Source organism: Nematolebias whitei, chromosome 23, assembly GCF_014905685.2.
Source record: "Nematolebias whitei isolate Nwh7 chromosome 23, NemWhi1, whole genome shotgun sequence".
Taxonomy (NCBI): domain Eukaryota; kingdom Metazoa; phylum Chordata; class Actinopteri; order Cyprinodontiformes; family Rivulidae; genus Nematolebias; species Nematolebias whitei.
In genome coordinates, this window is record NC_056520.1 from 12,145,651 (window position 1) to 12,164,987 (window position 19,337).

Here is a 19,337-nt window from a genome sequence, read left to right on the forward strand (position 1 = left end):
ATGATAGATGGATGGATGAATGGATGTAAGCTGGATGGAAAGATGGAAAGACGGATGATAGATGGACAAACGGATGGATGGGTGGATGGATGGATGAAAGTTGGATAGACAGACAGATGATAGGTAATAGATGGATGGATGTATGGATGGATGTAAGTTGGATGGAAAGATGGAAAGACAGATGATAATGGACAAATGGATGGATGGATGAAAGTTGGATGGACAGACAGATGATGGTAATAGATGGATGGATGGATGGATGGATGAAAGTTGGATGGACAGATGGACAGACAAATGATAGATGATGGATGGATGGATGAATGAAGGTTGGATGGACAGACAGATAGATGATAGATGGATGGATGAATGAAAGTTGGATGGACAGATGAGCAGACAGATGATGGATGGACAGACAGGTGGCTGGAAGATAAAAATATGGATGAAAAAATGAACAAATGGGTGAACAGATTGATAGATGATCAGATGGATGCGTAGATGGATGGATAAACAGATGGATGAACAGTTGGATGTACAGATAGATGATGGATGGATAGATGGATGGATGAATGAATCATTGGATGGACAGATGGACAGACAGATGATGAATGATAGAGGGACAGATGATTATGGATGGATGGATGGATAATGGATGAACAGATAGATGGTTGGATAAACAGATGGATGACTAAAAAAAAACCTAATAAACAAATTTCTTTGTCGTACTAAAAATGTTCTGTGAAATTCCCAGTTTGTTAAATTTTGTTGAATTATTTCTATTTCATGAAAAACTTAATGCATTCCAAAAGTTGTTCCCGGGACTGGAGCAAATCTGAGGTGGGAACACATTTTAACACATGAAGACCAGTTTATTGGCAGGAAAACCCATTATTAAATCATGTTCTTTCCAGTATTCCAGGAAACATCTTGGGCTTGGCAGATCTGGATTAGAGTTATTTAACCAGGACTCTGTGGAGATCAAATTCCTACAGAATCTTCATCTTCTCAGTCCGAAGTTCAGATCAGCAGCTGTGAGTCAAAGGCGACTCTTTGGACATTTTTTTTCAAAGAGGAAGCTTTAAACAACCTAAACTCAGCAGAACTGCCTCCTCCGAACAGACACGCATGACGCTGATCTGAACAAACACAAACCAGGTGCTGCTGAGATCAACTCCAGGAAACAACCAGAGTCTTTTCTTTCTCCTCGAAAAAGATCTGAATCTTTACCAAGATAATTAGCATCGCAACGTCAACGAACGCCTCTAAAAAGACTCGTCATTTCACCTCAAAATCGAACCAGGCGAGTTATTTTTTAATCCAACAGTTTGGGCTGAAACGTGGTAACCATGGCGGCCATGTGTAGCTCCTCCCCCACCTCTCCCTGTGGCCGGCTGGTGTTCGTCGCACACCTCGCTCTGCCCTGACCACAAACCCATTTTAAAAGTTAATGGCCTGTGAAACGACCCACAGATCCGCCCGCCGCCGCCACCGTCACTGCCACTGCAGCCGGCAGCGCCTGGAGGCGAAGGACGAGCAAGTTAATGAGAGCGCCGCTGTCCTTCAGGAGCCGCAAGCAGAGTTTCCAGCAGATCACGGAGGAACGTGAAACTTAATGTGGTAATCAACCTGCTTCTGAAACAAAAACTGGGATTATTTCAAATGCTCCAGATTAACTGGTGACTGTTTCTGGTTTTAATCTTGTAGTATTCAAACAGCTTGGTTAAAAATGATACTGTTCAGAGTTTTTTTTTGTAGGTTTCGCCAATTCAAACTTTTGAGTTTTATTAATTATTAACCTTTATTTAACCAGGCAAATCCTGCTGAGATCATACATCTCTATTGCAAGGGAGGCCTGGGCCTGAAGGCAGACTAACATGCGTGTTTTTGAACTGTGGGAAGAAATGGAAATACCTGCAGAAAACCCGTGCAAACACCAAAACAAACCCCACACAGGAAAACCCCAGGTCCAACTGGGGATTAAACCCAGGACCGTTTTGCTGTGAGGCAATTGTACTAACCACTAATCCATCATGCTGCCTGATTTTTTATTTTTTTAATTGCAAAACATTTCTAAAGTCAAACAGACTGAAAATAAAAACTAACAACAAAACCTTCAGGAATGAATGAATGAATGAGATTTGGTGATGACACCACCATAACAAACTAAAACTGATAACAATGCACCATACTAGGGATGCACGATATTGGATTTTTGGCCGATATGCCGATACATTAAAACTTATTTGGCCGATAACCGATACCAATACCGATATTTTTCCCCCTAAACCTACTTGCAGAGACCATATAGCTTTTTCTGCTGTGGAATTAAAATACATTATTCTGCATGATCTTTGTCATTCTGGCCTGCTACCAAATGCAGACATCAAAAAGGGGGCTGAAAATGATGCAGCACTTCAACTTGGATTATGTCTAATGTCAAATTTACTCATGACATTTACTCCCTCTAACAATGACAACACTCGAACAGTGCAAATTTGTAAACTTTCACAAATCTAAACTCAATGGTGCGCGTGACGTCATACCACCATCCACAAATGTCAGATAAATCTCTACCATGCAAAGAAGACGCATGTGTGGACATCGTCCAGTTTGGACCAAAAATAATTAAAAATGATGAGGAAAAAAAAAAGGAAAACTGTTCTGTGGTCAGACAAATTCAAATTAGAATTTTTTTTTGGGGGGGGGGGGGGAAACATTGACGCCGCTTCCTCCATGTAAGAAGCAAGATGGCGCACATGGCAGACGTTTTCTCACTCTGCTTTTGAATGTCAGCTTTTATTTCTTTTTTGTGTTTTCCCATGTGCTTTTCGCTATTTCAGCCGTGTAGAAATGCCGTGCACTGCTAACAAGCAACAGGCAAGACACTGCTGGATATCGCCAACTCAGTCATTCTGAATTTATTGGTTTTATACCACTCAAGCTGAAACTCATTGTTCATTCCTGCAGCCACCATCAACAACCCAAACCCACCCCCAGGAAGGCTCTGCAGTACCAGGCTATAATGTGGATGCTGACCCCAAGAGAGCACTCTGGAGACTGCGACGACGAGGCGAGAAAAGGAGGGCTTCACGCAAGGTTAAAAAGCTTGGGCCAACTGACCATCGCTACCCATCTTTTTTGCAAGTGAACATAAGGTTTATGGAAAACAAACTGTACAAACAGAGCGAGGATCACAGCACAGCAGGAAATAAGAGAGTGCTGCGTTCTGATTTTCACAGAGACCTGGCTTTCTGACAATGTCCCGGAGTCCTCCGTTCAGCTGCAGACTCCCCGGCTCAGTCCACAAACATTGGACTGACGCCTCAGGCAACACCAACGGAGGAGATGTGTGTATGTGTGCTTCTTAACAGCTTGGTGGTGTGGAGATGTATAAACTTTGACAAACACTGTTTGTTGTCCAGATGTGGAGTTGTATTGACATTATCCATCGCTGGAATTCACTGCTGGATGCTGCTTACGTCCTCTCATGAGCCAACTTTGCGGCAGCTTTCGGCAAACTCCGTGTGGCAGACGAGACACCCTTATGCTGTTTGTACTGCGGCTGTGACTTTAGCCAGTGCAATGGAGGGATTTTCCATAAATAATACCAACAATCAGACAACCCCACCTGTAACAAGAACACACTGGACCATGTCTACAGCAACATACGTGATGTGAACTGGACTGTGTCTTCCCCAACTTTGAACGCTTGGACCACTTTATTTCGGTTCCCAGCCTACAGACAAAAACTGAAACAAACATTGTTTTTTTTTTACAAAACAAGCTAAATTCTGAACCTCAAAAACTGAAGAGCATCCTGCAGGACTGTTCTGAGCAGACAAACTGGCATGTGTTTAGAACTGCATCCACTCTGGAGAAGTCTTCTGTCAGCGATCAGGACTATGCTGAGCCTGACTGTACATCTGCTTGTGCATGGACATTATTCCCAGCGTACAATCCAAAAGTTAGGTTAGCTTCTCTCCACTGGCTCCCTGTCAAATTCAGAATTGAATTCAAAATCTTACTTCTAACCTACAAAGCCCTCAACAACCTAGCTCCATATTACCGATCTTATTGTTCCATATTTTCAGAGCACATCGCTCTCAAACTGCAGGTTTACTTGCGGTTCCTAGAGTTTCCAAAAGCAGAATTTGGGGGGGGGGGGGGGGATCTTTCAGTTATCAGGCTCCTCTCTTGTGGAGCCAACTTTCAGTTTCTGTCCGTAAGGCTGACACATTATCCAGTTTTAAGACTGGGCTGAAGACTTTCCTTTTTGATAAATCCTATAGTTAGGGTTGGCTTGTTATGCTGCTATAGGCTTAGACTACTGGAGGACAAATTGACCTTATTTCCTTAAATTAATTGATACAATTGAATAGTTTTCATTTGGTATTATTTCTATCTTAACGTGATTCTTGACCAGCCATTGTGTGTCTGTTCCTCCTTCCTGTTCCTACCAAACCCAGCCGGTTGAAGCAGATGGCCTCTTGTCCTGAGCTTGGTTCTGTTAAAGGTTTTTTCCTCATGAGGGAGTTTTTCTTTTCTACTGTCGCCTTCATGCTTGCTCAAGATGAGAGTCTGTGATGAAGTTAAATTCAAAGCAGTCTGCTCCTCAAATAAATAGTGTTAACTTACTTTTTATGTATATGAATGTTTCTGTTCAGTGCCCTGAGATGACTTCTGTTGTGACTTGGCGCTATATAAAAAATAATAAACTGAATTGAATTGAAAAGTTCCATAACCAGAAGCCCTGGATTAATAGTCAGGTACGCCACATGCTGCTTGGTCTCATACATATTAATCAGGCAATGAAACATAGTAGAAATCAGTGCAATACAGACCAAGAAAAGCTATCAGAGCAGCCAAGAGGCAGTACAGAAAGAAACTGGATAGCTTCTACTCTGCTGCTGACTGCAATACAGCATCTATTCCTGTAAACTCTGCAGCGGTAGATTAATCTAAGAAGGTCCAGGAGTGTTGAACAGCTAGAATCCACCATCAGTCAAGAATGGAACAACATTACTGCAAACAACCAGTCCCCTCAGTTCCTAGACATTTAAAACTGGTATCAAGGATGGAAATACGATGGATCTGGAACAACTTTAAGGAGACTTGTTGATACCATCCAATTCAAAATTAACTTACTTTTTGTTAAAAATTGTGCAATTTCCAAGTTTCAACATTTGATATGTTTACTATGTTCCACAAAACCACAGAGTATTCAAAGTATTTCCAATTTACCACTGAGAAACCTTTTTTTATTATTATTAAATAGTTGACTATTGTTGGACAGTTTGTTGCAGACTGGAAAATCTTACCAATCTTTACTTTTAATACCATGTTCCATTGTGAATAAAATAAGGGTTTATAAGGTTTGCAAATCCTGACATTTGGTTTTTATCTACACAACATCCCAACTTTTTCAGATTTAGGTTGTATGAGATCGAACTTACGGAAGACTATCTGCGAGTCAAAAACAACAAACAACAACAATACCATTAAGTCTAAACTTTTGTTTTAACCTTCATAAATACAAACTGTGACCTTATAAAACAATGTTTCCTAGTCTTGCCATCAGTCTCTAAGTTTAAATTCTGGATGTAAAACCAGATTAAAATAAATACCCTTTATGTGTTAAATGATCATAGTGAAGTCTATTTCCTTTCAGAGAGTTAAATGAATTAATGAACAGCGAGTTAAAAAAAAAAGTCAATATCAGAAAATGAAACCAAACAGGCCAGAGCTTTGGAATGATCACTACAGAGAAAATTAGATTTGCTTTCCCCAGTTTGTTAAGAATTTACTGATCAATGAAGGAACAAAACAATTAAAAAAAAATCTTACCTGTAGAGCTCTTTGGTCTTGGTCCAGTTCGCCAACATCTGTGCAAATCTCTGAGGTCCCATATTTAAACGAATCGCCCACATAGTCAGACAAATTGGTGATGCTGTTCTTCAGGCCTGACTGCTGGTTCTTACTACAACCAGGCTCTTCACGTGGGTCATCCTGAACATTAGAGTCTGTCTGTTCCTTTCCACAGCTGGTATTGGCTAGGATAGTTTCATCATCACTGTTAACTTCTGGGATTACATTTCCATGGACCTTGTTAACACTTTCATTAGTAGGTAAAATGTTCTGGCAGGTTTGACCAAGAGTAAAACTGTTTTCATATGTATGGACCCCAAGGTTTCTATTTGCACATGATAGGTGGCTCTTTGAGAGGGAACTTTCACTGGTAGGATTACTAAAGTCTCTTCCAAATGCAGGACCTCTCAGATTGGCATCTGTCCACACAGCATTGCTGTTTCCACCATTAGTAATCTGGAGACTGTTGTTAGTTGAACATGGATCCTCTAAGTTTCCATTTCCACAAGTTGAACAATTGAAAAATTTTGGTTCACAAGTTGACATACTTAAATTGATATTTCTGCAGCATGGTGCATCAGCATTTATGTTTGGGCTGGTACATGCGGGGTCTCTGGGTTCAGTGTTGGGACATAATAGAGGAGGCCTGGAATTCATGTCTCCTCCAAGTGGAACTTTAGAATTAAAACTTCTGCAGGACAAGATCTGAGGACTGAAATCTTTACATGCTACTGACATAGCGCTGTGAACTGGATTCTCTGTAGGAGGACTGGCTTCGTAAAATGAACTCTTTGGACTCGTGACTGTATATTTTAATCCTATATTGTTGTTAACATCACTGGAGCTACTTTTCTGGCCAACGGGAACTAATGAATTTCCATTTGTAGAAGGGCTTTGATGAGATTTGTTAAGTTCATTGTCTGAAGCATTTGTTTTAATTTCATCCGTGGCACCATTTCCATCACAAGTCAAGTCTCCAGAGGTTCTAGTTTTATGTTTTCTAGTAAAGTACCATGGAGAAGTTCGGGCACATTGCATTGTCTGCTCCTCTGGGATGTTTGGGAATGGACTCAGTGGGTCTTCCGAGACCTCTTGGCTAGTAGGAGAAAGTGATCTTGAGGTGTAATTTGTAGAGTGGGGCAATAAGCTCAGTGTTTGTTCTGCCCTTTGGCTCAGCCAAAGGGGTTTTAGAGGCAATGGGCCTTTGTTTTGGTTATGATCATCTCCACTGATGCCTTGTGAAGCTTCTGAGGTGCAGCTGAGACTGTTGCTGGAAAAATCTTTGTCTTCCTCATCACGCACCAGGTCGATGCAGATTATATCATCTCGAACAACAGGAAGGTTTTTATCTGATGTGTTTAAAGTTTGGTTTACAGATTTATCTCTATCACTGTGGAAGTGGTTAACATCTGGCTTTCCCTGGCTCCTGAAATGTTCCTGGTCCTTAGACATGCCCTCTGGTTGTTCTTTGCTTTTAAGATTTGCAGAGGATGACACTGAAGGTGTAATCATTTTTTCAGAACTTTGATATGGATGCCCTCCATACAAGAGGCCATGTTTTGGTGTAATGTGTGATGGGTAAAAGCTATTACGGCCAAGTAACAGTGGATGGGGGTACAAAGGACCCTTACTTGGGATCAACATTTGATGAGCAGACATATTCTGTGCAACTGAGTATGGTATGTAATGACTACTGTAACCTAAACTAGGAGGAACATAAGAGTCCCCATAGATTTGTCTGGAGGTGTTTTCTGTTTGAGACTCTGGAGAAGAAGACTGTCTCTCTGGTGCCCTAGGTTTTGAAATAGTTGTACCCAGTTTTCCAGAAGAAGCTCCCTCTTTGACACTTCCTTTTTCATACTCAGCAGGAAGAATCCGAGGACGATCAGCTTTTAATTTTGGTAGATTTGCAGAAAGTTGTCCTCTTGAGGTATGACTGCTGCTATTGGTTGACTGACCAGTTGCAGACCCAGGTGAGTCTTGGGGCTTCTGCTGATGAGGAGTTCCATCAACTTTACTTCTGGTAGCAGTTTGGGAGCAAATGTTATAGTCTAAGGTAATAGGACCTAAAGTCACCCCCGTAGAAGGTGCAGTGCAGATTGTATCATTATTTGAGGTCTTGGTTGATAAGTTAAAGGATGGGGATTGTCCCTCCTTGAGGTGCTGGTCCTGATTGAGTAACTTGCAATCAGATGATGGTAAATACCCTAACTTGGTCAGTGCCTCAACCTTAGATGAATATGCTTTGAACTTTTTAGCAGAGTCTGTTTTTTCTCTGGAGTTTTTGGTGGCCTTCTGAGGTAAGGTTCTGTCCAGTAACATATTTGAAGAAGCTTCTATGTTACGACTGTTTGAACTGGCATCTTTGGTTTTGTTGCTGCTTGAGTGCATGGAAGAACTGTGCTGGGAGTTCATGTAGAAGGGGTGAGACGCAGAGGTGGCACTCTTGTAAAGAGGTTTCTGAAGATCTATAGAGACATTGCTGAGGGACTTCAGTGGGGGAACTGAGCATGCAGGCTGGGAAACTGAAGTAGAGTTAATGTGAGCACCACTGATAAGCGTAGTCTTTGTAGAACTTGTCTGACAAGTCTTTTCTCCTCTGCTGCCCACATGTCGCTCAGTATGGTTTAGAGCCTGGGGTTCTTGGTGGATCTGTGTACTGGAATTAAAGGCAGAAGGTTCTTGATGTAACCGTGGTCCAAGGCCTTGCAAGGCCTTGTCCTGACTACATGGCAATGGTGAAAGGACAACAGGAGCAGGATTGGCTGTGGACATTCTGATTTGAGGACCCAGTGAGGAGGCAATATTGGCCAGATTATAAGGAGGAACAAACAACAGTCTCTCGTTTCCAGCTGCAGGACTTCCTGTGGCACACAAAGACTGATATACCAGTTGCTGCTGGATGAAGGGTGATGACTGAGACAAGAAAGAGGCCTTATAAGCCATGTCCAGGAAAGGGTACATTGAAGCATCTCCATAAGGACTGATCCAGGGCACTCTTACAAAGTTACCAGTAGCATTCAAGCCCAGTTCTGACTGCTTGTCAACAGGTACAATGTGACTGTTCAATCCCATGCCATCACCTTCTGCAGCAGGAATAAGCAGAGGTTTCTGCAGACCTGCAGGTGGACTTTTATAAAGTTCAACACAACCATTTGCAGTTTTCTGGCCTTCCAGAAGGGGTCCATCTGGCTTGTACAGAAGGTCATAACCTAGTCGGACAGCAGTGCCAGGCTCTTGAGGTTTTTGTACAGACAGAGGGAGGATGCCAGGGTAGAAGATTCTCCCAGGGAGGCGGAGATTTTCTCCTACCAAAGAGTTTTGATCGATGCTGAGGGCTGCAAGTGGGTTCATTCTGTAAGCTGTGCTGGCATCTACCTGAAACATGGAAAGTCAAAGTAAGTTTTGCAGTCTTATAACCAATACAGGATTATTTACTGACAAAATGAAATTTGATCTTTTGACCAACTTAAAGATCACGACATCAAATGAAATACCCGAGTATACCAGCAAATAATCCACTTACAGCCCTGATCCACTTCTATTTTTTTTTTGATTGTCTTTTCAAGGAGGCACATTTTCCTGTACTATTTACTTTAATCAAGTGGACAAGATTTTTTGAACATTTTCTTTTGACTTTGCCAGAAAATTAGTGAAAATGTTCAAAGGAAAATTTTCAAAGACCTTCAGAAAGTCTGGAGAACTAGTAATCTAGACCATTATAAGCATCCAGAATGGTAGGAACTTTGGTGAAAAAGGGTTTTCTGTCAACTTGTTTGTGGAAATTATTTTAGATGATAACTAGGTCTGATTGGTGACGAAAATTGTGAAAGTTCACTTCAGTTGCAGTGAAAACTTGGAGCAGCTCTGATTGCTAAGAAGTGTGTAGATAGTTTTGGTAAGATTTAAAGACCACAACAAAGAATATACAGGAAGTGATTTATTCTGTGATATAGTTCAACTCATTAAGACTATCAACTGAAGAGAAGTGAAAAAACGTTATTACAATTCATCCACAATTTTTTGGTTTTGTCACGACTCAAACTTTTTCCCACAATTTTCAAGAAAAACCAAAACAAAATATACAAAAACTTGCAACTTACATCAACGTATACTTGCATCTTAATCAGGAACAGTGAGCTCTGACATTTGGTAACATAGAAAGTGATAATATCCAGCCCACTTTGGAATTCTACACCTCAAATAGACTTCACGGCAGAAATTACAATCCAAGTTTAAACAATTTGTAAAAAGTTTAATTTTACATGACTGAACTGGCGTATTCAGATCTCTGAAAGCTTTTACACAGTTAGTGTTTAGATTATATTTGAAGATTTTACTACAGATTGTTTGGCTTAGAATCTAATAATGTCACTATAACAAGCACCCTGCAGATGTTGGACGCTGTCTATCACGATGTGCTAAGATTCATAACTGGCTGTAACTACCGTATCCACCATTGCACCCTGTATTCACTGGTTAACTGGTCATCAATAATTTCACGTAGACGCTCCCACTGGTACATTTTCATCTTTAAATCACTTCTTGGTCTGTTGCCTTTTTACATCTCCTCCTACATGTCACTGTGTGAGTGCAGCTACAACGTGCGCTCTCGGGACATTATTACCTGCAGTGTTCCCTCAGTGCGAACTGAACTAGGTAAAAGGGTCTTCTTCTACTCCGCTCCCGTTTCCTGGAATATCTTACAAAAATATCTGAAGCTCTCTATCTTGACCTCTCTAAGTGGCTTCAAACATCTGCTAAGTTCAAGGCAAAAACCAAGGCAGACATACTCTTGTTTTTAGTTTTCTACATCCCTTTACAACCTAGCTGTTTTTAAGTATTTTGACACCATTTTCTTTTATTTGTTCTTCTCAATTTTTATGCTTTTTATTATTGTCTACTGTTGTCATCACTATTTGTTAAAATCAGGTCTCTCTTGCAAATGAGTCCCCGAGGGTCAATGGGATTAACTTGTATGAATAAAGGTTGAATGAATAACGTTCAGTTGTCTAAACATTCATGTGTGACCATTAAAACCTGCTGCTGCTCACAGGTTAAAACGTTCTTGAGGCGACTACATTTTCCCACTAGATTGTCTGAGGCTTACTTTTAACTGTTTCTGGCGTAAAGCGCTGCTGGATGCTGCCCCACCTCTTTCTGCTCCTTCAAAAAGGTGGGAATCACCGTGGCAACTGGTGTCTCAGCAGATTCTGACTTTTATACAATACCCAGCAAGCTTTTCGGGTTTCTACAATCATCATGATGTTCAGGAGGATTACATCAGGGTTGGCAGGATTCAGAATTTAAATTCAGGAAAAACAGAAAATGCAAACAGGAAGATGTTTGAACCTGGAGATACTCTTCAAAATAAGAGTCTGCCTCTCAGAATATTGCAAAGGAAACCCTGAATTCCTCTTGGGCTTAAGAGATAAATATTAATGGATGGTTCCAACATAGCTCCAACTTCAACATTTCTGCAGAAACTAGTTGTGTTTAACATTTTAATGACAGTTTCACAAAGACTTTCAAATATTTATAATCTGTGGGATTAAATCCATTTATCAGAGACAAATTTAAATAATAAAAAAAAATAGTTTTTTTTTTTTTTTTTTTAAGAATTTGAAAACATAAAACTTGTGTATTGTTTTCCTATCATGAGGAAAAAAACATATTTGTTTTCATTTATTTTCTCTTTGTTGGTATTCCTGCATGACAGTCAATGCCTGGAGCTACTCCTTCACTTTCCCTCCTCAGATCCAGAAAACAGAGGAGGAAGACGAGGGAGAGGAAGCATCACACACACAGTCAAGGAGGACAAGGGTGCAACCTAATTGAATTTCCTGTCACACAGCGTCGTGTGGCCTCTTTGATTGGCTAGCAGCCGCAGGGTCATTAGGAAATTATCCAGACAGTTGGGTGGCCGCATGAGAGGAGGAGGAGGATGAGGTGGAGGGTTTTCATCGTTCTGGTTGTAAAGTCAACATGAGGAGATAATTAATAAGAGTAAAAAGTGCAACTGAAAAAAAAAATTAATCTCCAAGTTTGAGATAACTCAAGAGCAGCAACAAATTATTTCAATCCATATATAAAACCAAAAAAAAAATAGAAGTAATTTGTTTAAAATTCTGCTTTTTATAAACAATAATCTGATAAAACAATCTGTTAGGAACCATAAAAAAATACAGGAAGGGCGAAAATACAGTACATCCAGTTTTACAGATGTTAAGATACTGTTTTGTGTGAATGAATGACTGTAAGAAACACAAAACTGGAATATGTCAGCAGATTTTATAGGTACTTAATTTTTTGCGTGACAGTAGCTGACAGTCATTCCAAACACATACTGTCCAAGTACAACAGATGAAAAATAGCCTTTTGCCTCAATATGGAACATTTACTTTTATCTAATCTTCAGTAATGTACACTGTCCCTGATAAACTAATAAACCAACTCTAAGCAGTAAGTGATCATGTGTAATGGTATTATAAAATTGACCAAAATGGCTGTCTTTTTTCCAACAAACAAATTATATGCATTCTTTCAAGCAATGCTATGTTTTTATTTTTTAGTGATTAACTTGAGTTTAACCTCAGATTCAGGTTTTACATTTTGTTTTCCCTTGAGTAAAAATAGCAGTATCATCTACATACACGAGGACAATAATATTTAGGAACACATATATTTAATTGTTTATATATGAAATATAAACTGAACTGGGCCAAAAGTGGAGTCTTGTGGAACTCCTAAAGGACAGTCATAGTGAACATATTTGATTTGAGCAAAGAATAGATTCCTTAGAAAACTAAAGTTTGATTAAAACACTATTTTGTGTTTAATCTTTTTTAAAGCAACATTTTGTGGATAATTTCAGTGGACATATTAGATGGTAAACTGTGCAGATTTTCTTCACATGATGTGACATTTGGTACATCCAAGTTTTTTTTTTTTTTTACATCAGTTACACTGAGACAAAAGTTTGTGGTAAAAACTGCACAACTACACAACATCTGTTAAGTGTACAGCCTCCCTATACGACTTTTGCATATTTGTATCCTCATACTTAATATGTTAGAGCATCTGTTTCCCATAAAAACAATCTTGAAAAGTAAGTTTCAAAAATGAGCTTCAGGTCTGTGGCAGAAACCTCAAAGGAGACAAAATTGCCAGTAGGTGGGACCCCCATGTTTAACCTCACCATGCTGTGGGCCGGTCTTTCTGTGGGTTCTGGAACCTCGTATACACCGATCAGCCCACCATTTCTGCAGGCAGAAAGAAACAACCACAAACAAATCAGAATCAAACAACACTGAAGTTTCTGAACATTTTTTATCCATATAAAAGATCCATGAATCCATGAAGCAAAAAACAATTTCTGAATACATTTTGTAAAGTGTAAAAAAAATAAAATAAAAATCAGAATCAGAATCAGAATGCTTTTATTATCCTTGCACAGTGAAGTACAACAAAACTACTTTCCGTACAGCCGTCCTAAAGATGGACAGAAGTGTACAGGGGGCTGCAGCTTCTACGATGCACTGCCCCTGTTGCTTAGATGAGAAAAAGGGGAGAAAGCATACGGAGAGAGGTATTAAAAAAAAGATCCCTCACAGTGTCATTGACAGGGCGTGGTTTGAGGCATCAAAAAAATCTACCACAGCAAAGCAACATAAATGGACATAATACATATGCGTATGGAGCGGGTAGGGGACGGGGGTCCCAGCACGGCTGCCAGGTGAGCGATGCAGCCCTTGCTGCCTTTGCATCTCCTAGGTTGCTGTGCCAGGGGAGGTGAGGGAGGCCAGTGGAGGTATAGAGTTTGAGGGAAGGTCGTAGCACAACACAGTCCAGAGCACCCAACCCCAGCCATAGTCCTGATAAGAGGGGTTTGTTTATCAGCCAGCTCGGTTGAGCTCTGTCACAGGTCCACAACCTTGGGGAAGGAAGGGGGAGGGGAAACAGTGTGTCTTTGTTTCCATAACATCCAAAAGAGAACTTTGAGATAGTCCGCCTTCCAAGGCCAGGTCCAGATTCAGATATCCCATTGTTTTGGGTCAGGCTAAACTTGTAAATTTCCGTGTCTGCCTTAACAATCTCGCTAGTACATTCTCTCATGGTGACTCCAAACAGCCAAATTTGATTACTTGCATCAAGTCGATCTTACAACTTCTCCAAGATTTATTCCTTCCAACCGCTTGTGGCCACTGCCAAAGTTCCACAGTCCTGATAAGGATCAGCCTGCTCAGCTTGACACAGCATCACATATAGTTCACACATATTCTGAGTGCTGCCAAGATCTGCACATTCTCCACAATTTATCGACAATCCAGATTTCCACCAACTCCAAAGAGTAAAATCCAGTTATCATAGATCCAATTGTTTCCGTTGAGGTAAGAGGCCATCCATCCATCCATCCATCCATTATCTTTTACCTGCTTCTTCCATTTTGGGTCACTGGGATCGCCAGTGCCCATGTACAGCAATCACTGTGCTAGGGGCAGGGTACACCCTGGATGGGTCGCAAGTCCATCACAGGGCCACATAGAGACAAACGAGACAAACAACCATTCACTCTCTCACTCACACCTAGAGACAATTTAGAGTAACCAATCAGCCTAACATGCATGTTTTTGGTCTGTGGGAGGAAACCGGAGTACCCCGAGAAAACCCACGCATGCACGTAGAGAACATGCAAACTCCACCCAGAAAGGCCCTTGGACCAAGATTTGAACCAGGGACCTGCTCACTGAGAGGCAGCAGCTCTACCAGTTGCGCCACCGTGCTGCGAGGTAAGAGGCCTGATGAGTAAAATTGATTGATTTCATTGAGATCGTTTCAGCTGATCAAATCCATGATTACAATTCAGAAGGTTTGCAAAAAAGGGACTCTGAAAAGGTTCACAAGACAAAGAGCAAAGCAGTGACGGCGCAAGGGATGGAGCAGAGGACAACGCGTCTGCCTTCCACCAAGCAAGAAAAAAATGCAATAATTTGCAATTCTCATAAAGCTTTTTTTATTGATAACAGAATAGTATTTTTTGAAGTAAAGATGGGCAGGGGTTCACTGGTCTAGAAAACTATTAAAATTGTGGAACAATAAGATTAATAAGAAAAATATTCATTCACAATTGTGAAGACTTTGAATATCTCATCAACTGCAGTTTAATGGAACATAGTGAACACGTTAAAACCGAGGCATGCTTTGATTTTTTTTTTGTTGTTGGGAAAATATGGTAATTTTGAATTAGATAACAGTAAAATATCTGTAAAGGGTTGTAAAGCCTCCACTCTTTTCTTGCAACAACAGTTTGCAAATCTAACAAGGTTGAGCAAGGTCCTCTGGACTGATTCTTCTGTGTTGAAAAGTTTTGTCTTTTATTCAAAGGGTTTCTTCAGTCTAAGGAGCTGCAACAAACAGTCTTATAGGCAGCATCTTCTCATAGATGATCAACCAGGTTGTTGGTGACAGCCAAGACTAGTTGTTCTCATACAAAAGGAGGACCATCAGCCTAACGACTGATCGTTAGTGTCTTGATGACCGCTTGCGTAGCAACCTGTTTTATGTGGTATTTAAAAATTTGACTTTCCTACAGTTTGCAATAAACTCTTATTACCTCAGTTGTTACCTTTCTTCTACAGTTTACATATCCAAATGTAAACATTTTGTCTAATATCTCTGTGTGTCTCTTTCTGCTATACGACTGTTAGTTTCTCTCAAATCCCCCCAGAGGTCAAAATGCACACACCCAAACTCCCGTTGACTTGCATTATATCGAAGCCCAGAATTTTCTCTTACAAACAGGAAGTGAAGGCTCATTTTAACGTCTTGTATTTCTTCCATAAAATATCGTAGAAACATCAAAACCTTCTAATTGTTTAGCAAGCTGCCATCAGGGCACTAACGATTGGTCATTAGACTGATGGTCTTGATTGTTTTGGCTGTCACCAGAAAACAGGTTGATCTGCTATGCAAAAGTGCTGCTTATAAGGTTGATGCCAGGGCTATGCCAGCAAATCTCACTGACCTGCACAAGGTGAGGTCAGTGAACAAGGGCCAGGCTGATTCTGGCAGATCCTGATCACCCACTCCATGGTGAGTTCAGGTTTCTTCCATCTGGACGCAGGTATTTGCTGCCCAGATGTAGGCTGAACAGACTGAAAAACTCAGTTCATCCCTGTAGTGATCGGGCTTCTCAACAAACAGTGATTATTTAATGTATTGTTATTTTAATGTCTCAATGTCTTGTCTAGTATGGATGTTTTGTGTGCCTACTGACTGTGAAACAAATTGCCCCTTGGGGATAATAAAGATTCTTGAACTTGAACTTGAGTTTGTTGACTGAAGAAGTCTTCTGGATAAAAGGCAAAACATTTCAACAAAGATTTATCTACCTGGATAATTGAGAATGCATCAGAATGGTTTGTAAACATTTAAGACCTGAGAGAATTAGTGGAGGTTTTTGGAAGTGAATGTTGTCCCATTCTTGTCTGATGGAAGAATTTAACTGTTCAATAGTCCGGGCTCTTCTTTAATGGACTTTTGTTGAATAGGAGCAGATGTTTCAAAACCTGTGCATACCGTTCTGCATTAATAGTGTCTTTACAGAAGTGTAAGCTGCACATGCTAGAGGCACCAATGTGCCGCCAAACCATCAGAAAGACAGGATTTTGAACCGAGTGCTGATGACAGGCTGGCTCATCCCTTTCCTCTTTAGTATGTATGGTCCTAAGTTTCAAAATGAACATCAGATTTGAATCGATCTTAGCGCAGAACAGTGTTCCACTTTGCCTCAGCTCATTTTAAATGAACTTTGGTTTGGCGAAGACAACGGCATTTCTGGATGCTATTCATATAGCTTCTTTTTGTGTGATAGAATATTAACTGGCATTTTTGGATGGCACAGTGAGCTGTGTTTACAGACAATAATTTGTGGAAGTGTTCCTAAACCCATGCAGTGATGTCCAGATTAGAATGAGACCCATTTTAATGCAGTATTCCCCGAGGGTCTGAAGAACACAACTACCCAATACTGACTTGTAGCCTTAACCTTTGAGCTCAAATATTTTTCCAGATTCTTTAAATCTTATACAGATATTATAAGCTATAGATTATAGGATATTTCAATTACAGCCAGATCGATATATTGGTAGGGCAGAAATTTTAGGCTGATATAGATGTTTGGGGACCTATCGTATCAGTGATAATTGTCCCACTATGCACCGTTATAAACACTTCTAATTTTCATGCCTATAATGCTGGGAACCAGCTGTAATTGTACAATGTATCCAGCAGAGGGTGCATGATGTCTGCTTTCAAGTCATGGCCGTTCACTTAAGTTTCACTTTCAGGGCAGACGAAGCAGGGAGCAACTGTGTGGCATATTTTGTAGAACAGAGCATGGTAAGTTTATGTTAAATGATCTGGCAAATTAAAAAAAATCAACAATAATAAATTATCTTCAATCCTCCAACCTGCTTGTCATAAGCGACGCGCCTCTCAAGTTAGCAAGCTAACATTAGTGTTCAGTTGCACCGCCTTCTTGACATTAGCCCCGTTGTCAGTAGTTATAGCAAACAGTCCTGTTGGATTGAGCTTCCAAACTGAAGACATCCTGTGTTAGTAACATTACCTTTGTCATCATAAATTAAATGCATTGTTTGTCTGAAATCTTTACATCTCTACGAAGAAAAAAACACTGCTGTGGTCAATACTAATTAGGCGTTCACCATACGTGACTGACTGTAAAGAATGAATAGGGAAGGGTGTTTCTTTATTTAATGTATATTTTTGTAACAGACTTACTTTATGGTGAATTGTGGAGAATAGAAAATGTGAATGCACGTTAGGAAGACTGTTTTTATGAGCCGTGCACCACTTCTAAACCTACTGTGGGACTACGTATAGCATGGATCTGATTTGCTTAGCTTCATGGTTGCTAACAGCTGTACTAAATAAACCAACCCCGCTCCATTCGCTGCTTTCTAAAGTTCATGGGGGTGGACAGAGCTAAAAAGATTTCAGCCATTATATCGGTTATTGGCAACTGCCTGACCCTCCCAATATCAGTATCAGCAATAACCAAAATTTCTGTATCGGTCAGGCTCTAATTTAAAGTCCAGCAATTTTCTGTTGAGGAATATAATTCTGGAATTGTGTCACTTTTCTTAGACAGTTTTTCAGACTAGTGAACCACATTTACTTTTGAGAGATTCAGCCTTTTTATACCCAGTCCTTTTACGGACCTGTTAGCAATTAACCTTTAGTTGTTAAATGCTCCTCTAGCTGTTTCTTATTCATACCACTTACTTTTAGAGCTTTTGGTTACTCCTGTAACAACTTTAAATAGACGTGTTGCTGCCATCAAATTATCTTTTTTTTTATTCTCCAAAAATGGTATGGCTCTCCGTCTACATTTTCCATTGCTTATATGTAGTCTGTAGTCTGGTCACAGTGGCAACATGTCCTATAGAGAAAACCAGTATTCCTCTCCCCAGCGACACTCTCCAGCTCCTCCTGGGGGACCCCAAGATGTTCCCAGGCCAGTGAGGATATACAATCCCTTCAGAGAGCTCTGGCCCTGCCCCAAAGCTTTTTCCCAGTGGGACGTGCCTGGAAAACCTCCAAAGGGAGGAGTCCAAGAGGCATCCTAATCAGATGCCAACACAACTGACTTCTTTTGATACAAAGGAGCAGCGTCTCTACCTGAGCTCACCCCAGATGACAGAGCTCCTCACCCTATCTCGAAGCTAGATCCTGGTCTCCCTACAAAAGAGGCTAATTTCTGACGCTTGCATCCAAGATCTGGTTCTTTTGGACGTGATCCAAACCTCGTAACGATAGGTGAGAGTTTTAACATAGACAGATCAGTAAGACAAGTTTTGCCATTTCTGTCAACTACATCTTCACCACAACTAACCGGAGCAACGTCCTTGTTACTGAGGACGAAATCTGTCGATCTAACTCCCGTTCCATCCTACCATCAATCGTAAATATGACGCCCAGATACTTAAACTCCTCCACCTGAGGCTATCAGACCCGGAGTGGGCATTCTATTGGTTTCAGGCTGAAACAATGACCTCGGGCTTCGAGGACAGTCAATAAAACACTAACAAAAGACAAACGTACTTGGTACAGTGTATGATTTTAACTGCTCATTATGTTTATTATGTCCCATTGTGAATAAAATATGGGTTTGAGATTTGCAAATCATTGCATTCTGTTTTATTACACATCATCCCAACTTACACACAAAACACCATAAAACACATTTTAGGACAAATTTGAGGTGAAATTCAGGTGAATCTCAAACACACAGAGGACCAGTTTTAAAAAGTGCAGGATTCTTTTTCAGGTCACATTTTCTCAGCGGATTCTGCTTCACACATTCCAGCTAAACACGCACACACTGACACACAAAACCAGGCTCTTTGTGCGTGTGTGTGTGTGTGTGTGTGTTTTATCGCCCAGCCGGAGGA

General features: G+C 40.5%; 1 protein-coding gene and 1 long non-coding RNA gene across 2 annotated transcripts in view; both read right to left on the reverse strand.

Moving 5' to 3' along the window:
- The window catches only part of LOC119429045, a 9,954-nt gene extending 2,534 nt beyond the window's left edge, over positions 1 to 7,420 (reverse strand). Inside the window, exon 1 of the mRNA XM_037696762.1 lies at positions 5,842 to 7,420. Within this exon, the coding sequence (XP_037552690.1) occupies positions 5,842 to 7,374 (1,533 nt within the window). The 5' untranslated portion in view covers positions 7,375 to 7,420. The remainder of the gene's footprint in view (positions 1 to 5,841) is intronic.
- Positions 7,421 to 9,179: 1,759 nt separating this feature from the next.
- The window catches only part of LOC119428873, a 15,589-nt gene continuing 5,431 nt past the window's right edge, over positions 9,180 to 19,337 (reverse strand). Inside the window, exons 2-3 of the long non-coding RNA XR_005187724.1 lie at positions 13,061 to 13,124; positions 9,180 to 9,240 (exon numbers count right to left, since the gene is read on the reverse strand). This is a non-coding gene — a long non-coding RNA (uncharacterized LOC119428873). The remainder of the gene's footprint in view (positions 9,241 to 13,060; positions 13,125 to 19,337) is intronic.